The 13,367-nt window shown below is 39.6% G+C and overlaps 1 protein-coding gene across 1 annotated transcript; it reads left to right on the top strand.

The window, feature by feature from the left end:
* Window positions 1–608: 608 nt before the first annotated feature.
* LOC121381604 (major centromere autoantigen B-like) lies at window positions 609–1,193 on the top strand. The gene has a single exon (XM_041510940.1). The coding sequence runs from the start codon at window positions 609–611 to the stop codon at window positions 1,191–1,193; it is 585 nt and encodes a 194-aa protein (XP_041366874.1).
* The last annotated feature ends 12,174 nt before the right edge of the window (window positions 1,194–13,367 follow it).

Raw genomic sequence — 13,367 nt, 5'->3', positions numbered from 1 at the left:
GTTTAGGACCACACAGATTTTGAGAGAAAACCCGCTGTCGCCACTACATGGGCTACTCTTTCCGATTAGCAGCAAGGGATCTTTTATTTGCGCTTACCACCGGCAGGATAGCACAAACCATGGCCTTTGTTGAACCAGTTATGGATCACTAGTCGGTGCAAGTGGTTTACACCTACCCATTGAGCCTTGCGGAGCACTCACTCAGGGTTTGGAGTCGGTATCTGGATTAAAAATCCCATGCCTCGACTGGGATCCGAACCCAGTACCTACCAGCCTGTTGACCGATGGCCTAACCACTATACACTGACCACTATATATATATATATATATATATATATATATATATATATATATATATATATATATATATATATATCTGTCTGTCTATCTATCTATCTATATCTATATATATATACATGTCACATGATTTGCTTCAAAGATTGACACAAATAACAGGGAATTTAATTTGCTGCCTTCCTATTGTGTGAATGTGTTGGTTTTTTTTTAAAACGTTTGTTTAGCGAACTAAAGAGTAAGCAAAAGTATATGTTGGCTTTGCGTAGTCGAATAGATGTTAGCAGTGTTTCATTTTCATGTCGATTTTCAACATGACGGAACGTCCAGCTAAACGACGCCGTGTTGAACTCTCGCTCGATGATAAACTCAAAATAATTAAAAGTTTCGAAAGTGTACCTAAACCAACGTTAAGATCTTTGAGTGAAAAGTTTAGTATTGGCAAATCAACAGTTGGAGATATCATCAAAAAACGAGAGGTTTATAAGGCAGAGTTTGAAAAGAATATTAGCGGGAATAAACGGCGGTTTAATAACGCATGTAAATTTGATAAGCTCAATGAACTGGTATGGCAGTGGTTCTGTCAAGCTCACGCTAAAAACATCCCGATTTCTGGTCCCATCATCCAAGAGAAGGCCAGTGAATTTGCCAAGGAACTTGCAGTTGCAGATTTCAAGGGCTCGAATGACTGGCTGGACAGGTGGAAGTGCAGGTGGAAGTGCAGGTATTCTGTGAAATGTTTCCAGGTCAGTGGTGAGAGTGCTGGAGTGGACGTGGCGGTGGTGGAAGACTGTGATGAAACAGGCGTGGGGACGAAATACCCAATGACGGAAGCGACAACGAATCCGAACAAGATGTATCTGTTCCGGGAAACGATCTCGGCTATCCTGACGTGTTGAACATGCTTCAGATTTTAAAGGACTTTGCAATACAGAAAGATGAAAGTTTCCTATTGCATGTACAGGAATTAGAAAGTTAACGCAGGCAACCATTGTTAAACACAGATGTGAAAGACAACAGACATCGATGGATACGTTTCTCAACGTAGGCTGATTTATCGATTGATTGACAATTTGTGGACTTTTTAATGTATTTTTTATTCAATATTACTCCCATGGATGTTTTTATTTTTCTAAATGCTCATAAATGCACCATTTTCCAACATATTCTTCTTGTTCTTGTTTTAAAACACTTTAACACTTTCCCTATTTTATGGAGAACGGAAGGTATTTCCGTCCAGGCAGACCGGACACCTCTGAAAACCGGACATTTTACTTGGTCCCATGGATGTCCGGTATTGAGGGGTTTCACTTATATATATATATATATATATATATATATATATATATATATATATATATATATATCTCTCTCTCTCTCTCTCTCTCTCTCTCTCTCTCTCTCTCTCTCTCTCTCTCTCTCTCTCTCTCTCTCTCTTAATGAGAAGGGTTGTAGAAAAGTAGGTGATGATTACAAAGCATGAGTAGGGTATAGTAAACTAAGTGATAATAGAAAGCAGCTCCGACAGTTTGAACACAGATATTAGATATGGGGAAGTGGGTTGGAGGGGGGCGGGGGGTAAAACGATCCAGGACACAGTAATATAGGTTTCAGCTAGACTATCTTTTTTCCATCATTTTTCTGAGTACCCTTTTCAGGGCAATTGCCCTGTCACTACATACAGCCGTGGAACGCACATATGCACCATCTTTGTGTGAAGCTTATAAGGTCGTCGTCGTCGCCGTTGTAATAATGACAAGAAATGAGTATGTGTCTCCGTCTGATTGACGGCGCTGTGAACACTCTGTGAATTGCACTGCACGAGACGGGCAGCTGCAGAACTCCATCCCCCGGTGTAACGAACGCTTTAATGTGCATCACGAGCTCCAACACGCCAAATCACAATTACTTTGTCACCAGGAAGCAATTTGTGACTTGTCTGTGCTCAAATGAAGACGGAAGATGATTTAGATTTATTTTGGGTTTTAACCGATTGTTCTGTTACATCAGAGTCTAATAACTGTTTTGGCGAGCTTCGCCAACAGGGTGAAAAACAATAATGTTTCAACTTCCTCAAGTGAACAACACTTTGTAAGCGGATGTTCAGAGCTGTCATGGTGAAGGGGGGGGGGGGGGGGGGGGGGGGGGGGGGGGGGGGGGGGGGGGGGGACGAAGAGAAGACGACACAGAAAAGCAGACCCAAAACAGCACACAAACAAAAACAGGATGTAGAAAAAAAAAAAAAAGAAAAAAAAAAAAAAAAAAAAAAAAAAAAGAAAAAAAAAAAAAAAAAGAGAGTAGAGCTGCATATATACGACTTCATAATGTGTGTAGAACTGAGATAATGACATAGAAACAAGAGGCTATTTTACGGGGGTTTTCAATTACGATGTTTCATGGTTTTCACACATCACGTGTTGATATAAAAATTGTATTCGAAAAAACAAAAACAAAAAACAAAACAACCCATGGAATGGTCTATTTATTAATTGATTGAAACATATTTTATTGCGCTTTTATAAAAAAGAACAAATGGGTTAGGCAGAAGTTACACAACGTACAAGGCCTTGTCCATTATACATACATGTCACGACTAATATATTTATGCAATTTAAATATGAACAGAAATAAATGTTATTGAAAGGGAGAAAGAAAGAATGAAGGAAACAGAGAAAGAAAGAATGAAGGAAACAGAGAAAAGACACAATAGAGTTCTCTATTTATTATACACATGTATATCTTTTCTAATGTTTGACAATATATTTTGCTTTTTGTTAATATCTTTCGCTTATCCTATCGAAAACACATAACGCCATGATATATTTTGTTTCTTTGGCAGTTTGAAGAAAATTTACTTGACCATGGACTTTTTAAAAGAAATATTAATACAAATTATCTTTATTTAATTATTAAATTAATAAGTATTTAATAATACTGCTGTGCAAACATACCTGACAAAGCGATCATCCCCCCCAAAAAAAACCCAAAAACTTTTAACGAATCGAACGCCATGTAAAACTTGAACTTACACTCAACAACAGGACATTGTCACATTGGACCGGTCTCGGTGGCGTCGTGGCAGGCCATCGGTCTACAGGCTGGTAGGTACTGGGTTCGGATCCCAGTCGAGGCATGGGATTTTTAATCGAGATACCGACTCCAAACCCTGAGTGAGTGCTCCGCAAGGCTCAATGGGTAGGTGTAAACCACTTGCACCGACCAGTGATCCATAACTGGTTCAACAAAGGCCATGGTTTGTGCTATCCTGCCTGTGGGAAGCGCAAATAAAAGATCCCTTGCTGCCTGTCGTAAAAAGAGTAGCCTATGTGGCGACAGCGGGTTTCCTCTAAAAACAGTGTCAGAATGACCATATGTTTGACGTCCAATAGCCGATGATAAGATAAAAAATCAATGTGCTCTAGCGGCGTCGTTAAATAAAACAAACTTTACTTTTTTTTGTCACATTGTGTCATCATTACTTCGTACTCGATCAGATATTTTAACGTAATTGGACTTCACATCCATTTGTTATAGGTACAATAGTTTAAAATGCTCCTTCTCTCCCCCCCCCCCCCCCCCCCCCCCCTCCCCAAATACGATGAGAGGCATTGGTAATCATCAAAATTGAACACGAAGAAATGACACTGGTCTCAATAAGTAAAATGTTTTCTCGTACCAACCAGTGCACCACAACTGGACAAAGGCCGTGGTATGTATTTTCCTGCCTGTGGAAAAGTGCATATAAAAGATCCCTTGCTGCATTAGGAAAAATGTAGCTGGTTTTCTCTGATGGCTACGTGTCAGAATTATAATAATGTTAATTAATCAATGTGCTCTATAATTAAAACGTAATAATTTACAAGGGAGACACTTGAACCATGAATTTGTTCACAAAAATATAAATATGATTTTTATATTTTCACTGTAAGTAAATTACAGCGAAAATATGACTTTTCGCCGAATACACTTTTATGGTTTCTGTAGATCTATATATTTCATTGCTATGTATATAATAATACCTAATACTTAAGTTTCGCTACTTTTAATAATCTGGTTAGATTCTGTATATACATAAAAGTGCATTTCCAAACAAGTTTTAAAAAACAAGTTAAAAATGTGATAATCTCTCGGGGTTACAGTATTATTAGCCGTGCAGTAATTATACACTGCATCGCAAGAAAAGTAGACTATAAATCAATTCTCTCATCGTTAATTTACAAACACTATTTATTATCAACTAAAATTATTCATCAATCGTCTGGTCACCAGTTGTCCATTGCAGAACAAAGACGGAAAAACATGATTGTTCTTGTGTAGTTACATACTTATGATCCATAGCAAATACGTTAATATACGTACTTTTAGTGGTTATTCAGCATGCAAAGAAATTTAAAACACCGCAATACAGTTAGACAACATGTGAATATTTTCCAGAATGTATACTCTTCAAAAAAAGAAACGCAAAAGGGTACAAATGGGTTATAACTCCGATTTTATGTTTCCTACCGGTTCATGCTTTGTGAATATAAGGTCATTGCATGTCCCAAACACATTCCCACGGTTACATTCGATAACACGCAGCTACTGTACAATAAAGTTCCAAAATGTGAATATTCGCAAAAACGCAGCCACGTGCAAACCATGTCACCACTGCACGTGCGTTGTCTGCACGTGCAACATGAACACCGACAGTATAAAAGTGCAGGGTGTTCGCTTGCCTGGCCTCTGTATCTGGCCGACAGTTGACAATCCAGGACATGCCACGTCTCAGTGAACCGCAGAGAAACAATGCCATCGGCCGACTAGACGCAGGCGAATCCAGAACGGCCGTTGCCAGGGCATTCCATGTGTCCCCAAGCACCATCTCCAGACTGTGGGACCGTTACCAGCAACGTGGTTCAACACGTGACCTCCCTAGATCCGGTCGACCACGGGTCACTACCCCCGGGCAGGACCGCTACATCCGGATACGCCACCTTCGGGAACGATTGACTACTGCCACCTCCACAGCCGCAGCAATACCAGGTTTGCGCAGGATATCCGACCAGACCGTACGGAACCGCCTACGTGAGGTAGGAATTCGTGCCAGACGTCCAGTTCGAGGTGTCATCTTAACACCACAACACCGTCGACTCCGACTGCAGTGGTGCCAGATTCATCGACAATGGCCTCAACTGCGATGGAGACAGGTGTGGTTCAGTGACGAGTCCCGATTTCTGCTCCGACGTCATGATGGAAGATGTCGCGTGTATAGGCGTCGTGGTGAACGTTATGCGGCAAACTGCGTGCAGGAAGTGGACAGATTCGGCGGGGGTAGTGTCATGGTGTGGGCAGCCATCTCACACACTGGCAGAACTGACCTGGTCCACGTGCAGGGCAACCTAAATGCACAGGGCTACATTGACCAGATCCTCCGGCCACACATCGTTCCAGTTATGGCCAACGCCAACGCAGTGTTCCAACATGACAACGCCAGGCCTCACACAGCACGTCTCACAACGGCTTTCCTACAGAACAACAACATTAATGTCCTTCCTTGGCCATCGATATCACCGGATTTGAACCCAATTGAGCATCTATGGGACGAGTTGGACCGACGCCTCCGACAGCGACAACCACAGCCCCAGACCCTGCCCGAGCTGGCAGCAGCCTTGCAGGCCGAGTGGGCCACCATCCCCCGGGACGTCATCCGTACTCTGATTGCTTCAATGGGCAGGCGGTGCCAGGCAGTTGTCAACACACGCGGAGGCCACATCCGGTATTGACTCCAGATGACCTTGACCTTGGTGGTGTGTCCTATCACTTACAATGGACTAGAGTGAATTGTGAACAATCCTGCAACATTTGGTAATTATCGGACTCACCATTCAATAATTAAATCAATTCTCCAAATGTTACGTCAATGTGGTTTTGCGTTTCTTCTTTTGAAGAGTATATATACAATTCTTCTTCTTCTTCTTCTTCTTCTTCTTCTTCTTCTTCTTATATCTAAGCAGTTACTTTTTTCTACCTTTAAACAAAAATAAGTTGTTATTGGGACGAAGTGGACTAAAATATTTTAAAATTATATTCTTTGTGGTGATATTTGCAAACATATTATGTTTACCGTAATTTATTCTATTAGGTTTGTTTTAATAATCTTTTGTCTTTAAATGCAACGCCAAAGAAAACCAAGTCGATAGCATGTGGTCGTTTATTAAATAAAAGGTGAACTTAAAGTAAAGTTCTAAGGGGCGTCCATAATTTTCAAAAAAAATTTTAAAATGAAAAAATGTCGATCAACATTTTCATTTGGGAATGTACACTTTTAGGGGGAGGGGGAGGAGGAGGGGGGTGGTCAAAAGTGTAAGTACTATACGGCTGTCACGGGGATCCTATAATACCCGTAACTGAATGAAACACGATTGTCCAAATATCTCTCCTAACTGTATATCTATTAGATCTCTCTGTAATAGGCAGTTATACCCGCTTGTGGCTCGTCTAGGTATGATCAGAGATAAGATCTTATATAAAGTATATATTATTATAGCACGTTTAGTTCACTAGAAAACACAACAAAAACACAATACACTTTGGCATCTGTATCAACCTACGCTGACAAATGTACTGCCGCAGTAGTTAATTAACAACAACAAATAATAACAACCCAGAACTGATCACTTAATTAGTTAATCTCTAGGTGTCTAGTTTACACAATATGCTAATCACTTCACCGTGACACAACACCCACACGTGTGATAATTGAGAAACGCTTCCAGGAGAACTTAATTAATAAAGGAATTACAACTATTCCTAACTGTTTAATTTTTAATTAACCCTTACTACTACTTCAGTAACGTGTGATAATTGAGAAACGCTAACACACACACGTGTGATAATGGAGAAACGCTAACACACACACGTGTGATAATGGAGAAACGCTTCCAGGGGAACTTAATTAATAAAGAAATTACAACTCTATTCCTAACTGGTTAATTTTTAATTAACCCTAACTACTCATTCAATAATCTTGTAATACAGACTTAATACTGGTACCTATCACAATAAAGACAATAACCTACAGTTTACCTAGGTCCTCTAGGATGACTGGTTAGGCTTTTTATAATCATTTAGGACAGTGAGCCTACAGATTACTGCGTCAGATGACCGGCAGCACCGTCTAAATAATATTGGTATAATACAGTATTAAAATATTTAAAGTCACATCAATCACATCAAGGTTATACACAGAGCAGAAAATATATAATTACCAGTCCGGACGGACTAACGTTCCCCCTGGACGCCTTCCAATATGTTTCTCCCTGATATCTCTAAAATCCTAGCTATTTATTTAAAACTCTCAGAGACAGCGAATATCGCCTGGGGGCACAACGCGGTACCTCACCTATCATCTGATATTTCCACCTCTCCCAGAGTCGGTATATTTTCTTAGATGACCAGACATTCTGTCACCAGTCGCCAAAATCACGGTTGTAAAAACCGCACTCGCGGAGGTATTACGTAACTACTGGCCACCTGGGCTAAGTGCATTTGGAACTGCACACGGCCCTCTAAAACAATTAATATCGCCACAGGCGAAAAGAAATTAAGAGCATGTACCGTCACAACGGCAAATACTACCTTAGAGAGAATATAGTTTTATCTGGAATTAGATCCAGAGTTTAAATTAAGACGTTTACAAATATTTATACTAAGAGAAAGGGAAAAGGCGCAACTTAGGATAGCAATGGAGTGTACACAATATCTTTCAATGACAACTTAAATCACATGCAAAATGTTTCAGTGATAGACATCGGAAGATGCTATCAAATGAGGGGATGTGGCAGTTACTAACGACTAGGATAATTCATCTTTAATTCTTTTGTACTTTTAAAATGTCGTTCTAGAGTTCATCAATGTTTAACAATAAATATGTGTATTTTTATTTATTATTATTACTTTTTGTTATAACTCTGGGGAGATTCCCATTAGAAAGATATCCGAATGAAAGCCCACACAGTTACATTTCTGTTCTTAGGCCCACGGGCATAATTTCGCGTGGGCTTAAATACTGGAAATCCTGGCTCATTGTTACAAATGCCTTTTTTTTATCTCTTGGATCTTTCAGGAGGCACCATTTGTTATATAAAGTGCTTTGCAACGATATCGTTCATAGTTACATTTGTAAATACCGTTATCTATTTACGTAATTTTGCACTTCCTTTTGTCATCGGTGATGTAAGATGCATTGCCAGATAATCAGATGACGAATGAAATACCCTCTAGTGGTTATGTACAGATACTATTATCGGTTTGCTGTGAATTCGACTACGTTTTTTCAATCATCGGCTATTATATAAGGAACACCACAACCAGGCGCGGATCCAGGGGTTTTGACAGGGGGTGGGGGTGGGTGGTGGTTGGGTGGTGGTGCGTCGGACATGCTAAGAGGTGTTTGAACAGGTTATTATTGTTATTTTTGACGTCAGCGAAAAGGGGGGGGGGGGGGGACGCTTTTCGCCACCACCCACTAGATGGGCCGCGCCTGACAACGGAACGAGCGGACCACCTATCGACGGTCGCTTTCAGACGACTACTATCTCCGCCGTAAATTCAGTTCGTGTCTTACATTTTGCTGCAATCCCGACAATTGATTTTTTTTTTTCAATCGTTACGTTAGCTCAGATGTTGCGAGATCCAGGCACTTACCCAATTACACCGCTCCTCGAGGGCCATTCTCCCCTAAGCGCGGTTTCCACTAGCGGCGAAGATTTATTTTCTGCACGTAACCTTAAGACAACCTTTTGGCTGCTTCTTCAGATGACTCGGAGTGTGCAGTCTCAACCATTGTATTGGTGGACTTAACTCATTTGTTAGGGATGTAGCGGAAATAATAACATATACGGCGGCCCAGTGGCACAGCGCTCAGTCACGCCTGGTGCGCGGTCGGTCGGTGATCGATCCCCGTCGGTGGACCCATTGGGCTACTTCTCGTTCCAGCCAGTGCACCACGGCTGGTATATCAAGGACCGTGGTAGGTGCTATCCTGTCTGTGGTTCAAACTGTACAAGAACCTCGATCTACACTAGGCCTATGTATGACTATTAACATATTACTGAGATTTAACTCACTGATATCAACAAAAAAACAAAAACAAAAAAACAAAAAAAGAAGAAGAAAAAAAAAAAAGGAAAAAGAAAGTAAGAAAGAAAGAAAAAAGATCTACACTTTGTATGACTATTATCACCTGACTGAAATCTAAAACGCTTTGGTTAAACTATACTCAAACTAGATGTAACTCGTGCTTAACACGGGCAAGTTTAGATGAGGTTTAGTGGCCTTATTCTGGGCTTCCCCCCCAAATACGATAGCCGGACGTCATTAGCCGAGGCTATAATACACAACTATCATGTATAATACATAGCCTCTTTATATGTTAAAGAAAAGATGGCGGCTTCTATAGTACTGCTATGGGGCGAGACATAGCCCAGTGGTAAAGCGCTCGCTCGATGCGCGGTCGGTCTGGGATCGATCCCCGTCGATGGGCCCATTGGGCTATTTCTCGTTCCAGCTAGTGCACCACGACTGACATACCAAAGGCCGTGGTATGCACTACCCTGTCTATGGGATGGTGAATACAAAAGATCCCTTGCTGCTAATCGAAAAGAGTAGCCCATGAAGTGGCGAAAGCGGGTTTCCTCTCTCAATATCTGTGTGGTCTTTCACCATATGTCTGACGTCATATAACCATAAATAAAATGTGTTGAGTGCGTCGTTAAATAAAACATTTCCTTCCTTCCTTCTAATAGTACTACCGTTGCATTTATAGAATTCATCTTTCTACTTAATATTCAGCATTACGTGTTTACGGTAGTGACTGGACCTGATCTCAAAAAAGATCCTTGCAAAGTGCGGCATTGGGTAGGAGCAAAGAAGACTGTCGGCAGTACCAACCAAAATAGGAGATGCGATAAGAACGATTGGCAACGGTTAAAATGGCCTTGTGTTTCATATTATAAATAGCGACCTTTCTTTTAAATGTGATAGTATTATTTTTGTCAAAAGTCTTTAACTGCTATTTTGGAATAGTTCAAACAGTGAGCTTTCCACATCTAGTCGTGTGCAATTTGTTTCTATATCAGTAGTTTATCTACTGCAGACGAGCAAATGTTTGTCTTTATCATCAGGTAACGTGAATTAATTGAGACACATCAGTACTATTGAACAGAATGTATTTCTAAAATATACTTACAGAAGCATTCTATGAAGCGCCAAGCGGTTACACTAGACACAGTGATGAACTTATATAGACATTTAAAGAACGAGTAACTCCCTGGATGTACATTAATGAACCAAACATAAAATAAAATAAATAAATATTAAAAATATAAAAACAAATAAATACATAGTAAAAAAAAACCTAACAACAAGAATAAAACTCCCCCTATAAACCCAATTCATCCCCGCCCCTCCCCCCCACCCCCCAAAAAAAAACCCCGAGAAAAAGAAAGAAACAAAACAAATGTAAGAAACAAAAGGAAAATCGACAATTTTATTTTTGTTTTAAATAAAACCAAGTACGTTTAATGTACAGCGTATACGTTTGTCCTCCGAGTGTTTGAGGCATGCCAGATTGCGTGAGCTTTAGTTACTGAACATCTTTGTACGAAGCTATGTCTTACATGCATGCAAGTTGACGCGGCCGTTTTACTATGCAGAACAATGCATCGGCGATCAATAGGTTTGGAACCAGAGCACGAAACACTGCGGCGTCTTGCCCATTTGCATTTATTGCGCTAACACTAAGCTCGACAATTTCGTTAGTCCGTGGCTGATATTTTCTCGCGAGAGCACTAATTAAAGAATCTGATATATATCCTGAATAAGAAAGTCACTTGTGCGAAATTCATGTAATCTTTTAGTCGACCAGGACACGCAAGGTCAGTCATGGTGAACACGATTTCAGACTTGCACCGTTTACCGCCCGTCTGCGGTGATCACCATAAAACACAGATCGCTTTTAAACGGGCAGTACCGGCCTCGGTTGTGTGGTGCTAAAGCCATCGGACATAGGACTGGTAGTACCAGATAGCTCAAGTGTGTGCCCATGATAGCGTGCTTGAGCCTAATTCCATGTAAGCACTAACATAACTAGAAATGAAATGAAAACAGGCAGTAGGTACTGTAATACCTTTTAGATAAAAGAAAAAACAAATATCATTATTTGTAAGCCATCCGGATATTGTTAAAATTACAGTCCAAAGTCGCCATCTTATTTCATTACGCCGCCAACGATTTTTTATACATAATGACATACTGACATCATTTATTGTTTCTAGTTTTATATCTTAAAATACAAAACTGTTAAATATTTCTGATGGTCTTGGGTTTTTTTTTGTGTTTTTTTAATCTGTACTTCTAAGCTACCTTAGTGCATGCTAATAGTGTGTATACTTAATGAACGTAATATCAGTCTGGCACAACAGTTATTCCAGCAGGGTTCTGATATCCAGAGACTCATACGACCATTAAAACAGTTTATGGGGGGGGGGGGGGGGGGGGGGGGCTACATCTTGTAAATACGATGCATCACTAACCAAAATGATGGTTGATGCTATTCCATGTTTTGAACTTGTGCATACCTTTTCATCTTTTTGGTGAAACGCTTGCACATTTCCACAATTTTTTAGTTGTGGTGGCAGTGCTCATGACGGGTGCCACCTGTGTGGCAGGATATGCCCACTTTCGATAGCACCTAATATCACTGTTTTGACAGTGATTCACAGCTATTTTTATTTCAATGAGTTCTGTCATGTGCTAGTTTTGATTAGTAAACTAGTCTGGGAGTGGCAGTCCTCTGAGCTGTGCAGGAACGATGCATTGCTCAGTATAGGAGTGGCTGTCCTCCTTTAGACGAGGCACTAGATAGATTCATAGAATCGGCTACTATTTTTACCACATAGCATTGTGCATTTTTGATTATGAATAACGCGGTTTTGTTGTTAAAGGGACATTCCCGAGTTTGCTGCATTGTAAGATGTTTTCCACTAATAAAATATTTCTACGATTAAACTTACATATTAAATATATTTTCTTGTTTAGAATATCAGTGTCTGTATATTCAATGTGTTTTTGGTCATCTTAATATTTGTAAGACGCCCAAACTGGAGTTTGTCTTAAAATAATTTCGTACGTACGAAAAAATTGTTTTTAGGAAATAAAATGAAATTTAACCTACTACAAATATTAGGACGATCAGAAAAACGTTTAATATACAGCCACTAATATTTTATGCAGAAAAGTATATTTGATATGTAATTACAGTCGTCAAAAAGTCTCTGTTAGTCGATAACATCTTAAAAAGTGCAGCAAACTCAGGAATGTCCCTTTAAACACAGTCTTACCGTAGAAAACCACTGGACGTTCGTCATTTAAAAGAAATAAAATTAAAATTTGTAAATTAATTACGCGTGTAATTTTAGTTATTAAAAATGCTCTGTTTAAGTCAGAAACATTTTACTAGAGCTGCAACAAATAAAGCAAGTGGCGAATACGATAGTGGATACGTATGACGAATATGGGGTCTCGAATACGAATAAATATTTACGAATACCGATATTTACAATGAATCTACCAACACTGTACTACTGACTTGCTGAATGAAGCAACCCACCAGTTAACAAAAGTTAAAAATAGCATTTAAACAGTAGGATGTGTTTAACATTAAACTTTGGAATATTAGACGTTGAAAATTAAATAATTAAATGTCAGTTATAAAAACAAAATTATAATAAAAACAAAATTAACAAGACGCAAAAACAAAACAAGCATGTAAACACTGTCTAGAAGAAAAATAGTCTCTTTAGGCAGTGACCACATCTGTTGTGCAGAACACCCTCTCCAAAACAGAAATAAAACGAATTTTTGAACATTTCACTATCAATAAAATCACCCCCACCCTTTCCTCCGGGAAAAAACCCCTCCATATTGTCGGCGTTTAATACACAGCAATGACGAACAGTTTAATATAATATTATTTGCTGTGTATACTATCGCATGTCACTTTATTTCTTACGTTGTTAATAATAATTAAC

The sequence above is a fragment of the Gigantopelta aegis genome, chromosome 9 (assembly GCF_016097555.1).
Source record: "Gigantopelta aegis isolate Gae_Host chromosome 9, Gae_host_genome, whole genome shotgun sequence".
NCBI lineage: Eukaryota > Metazoa > Mollusca > Gastropoda > Neomphalida > Peltospiridae > Gigantopelta > Gigantopelta aegis.
This window is presented reverse-complemented; position numbering and strand designations above follow the sequence as displayed.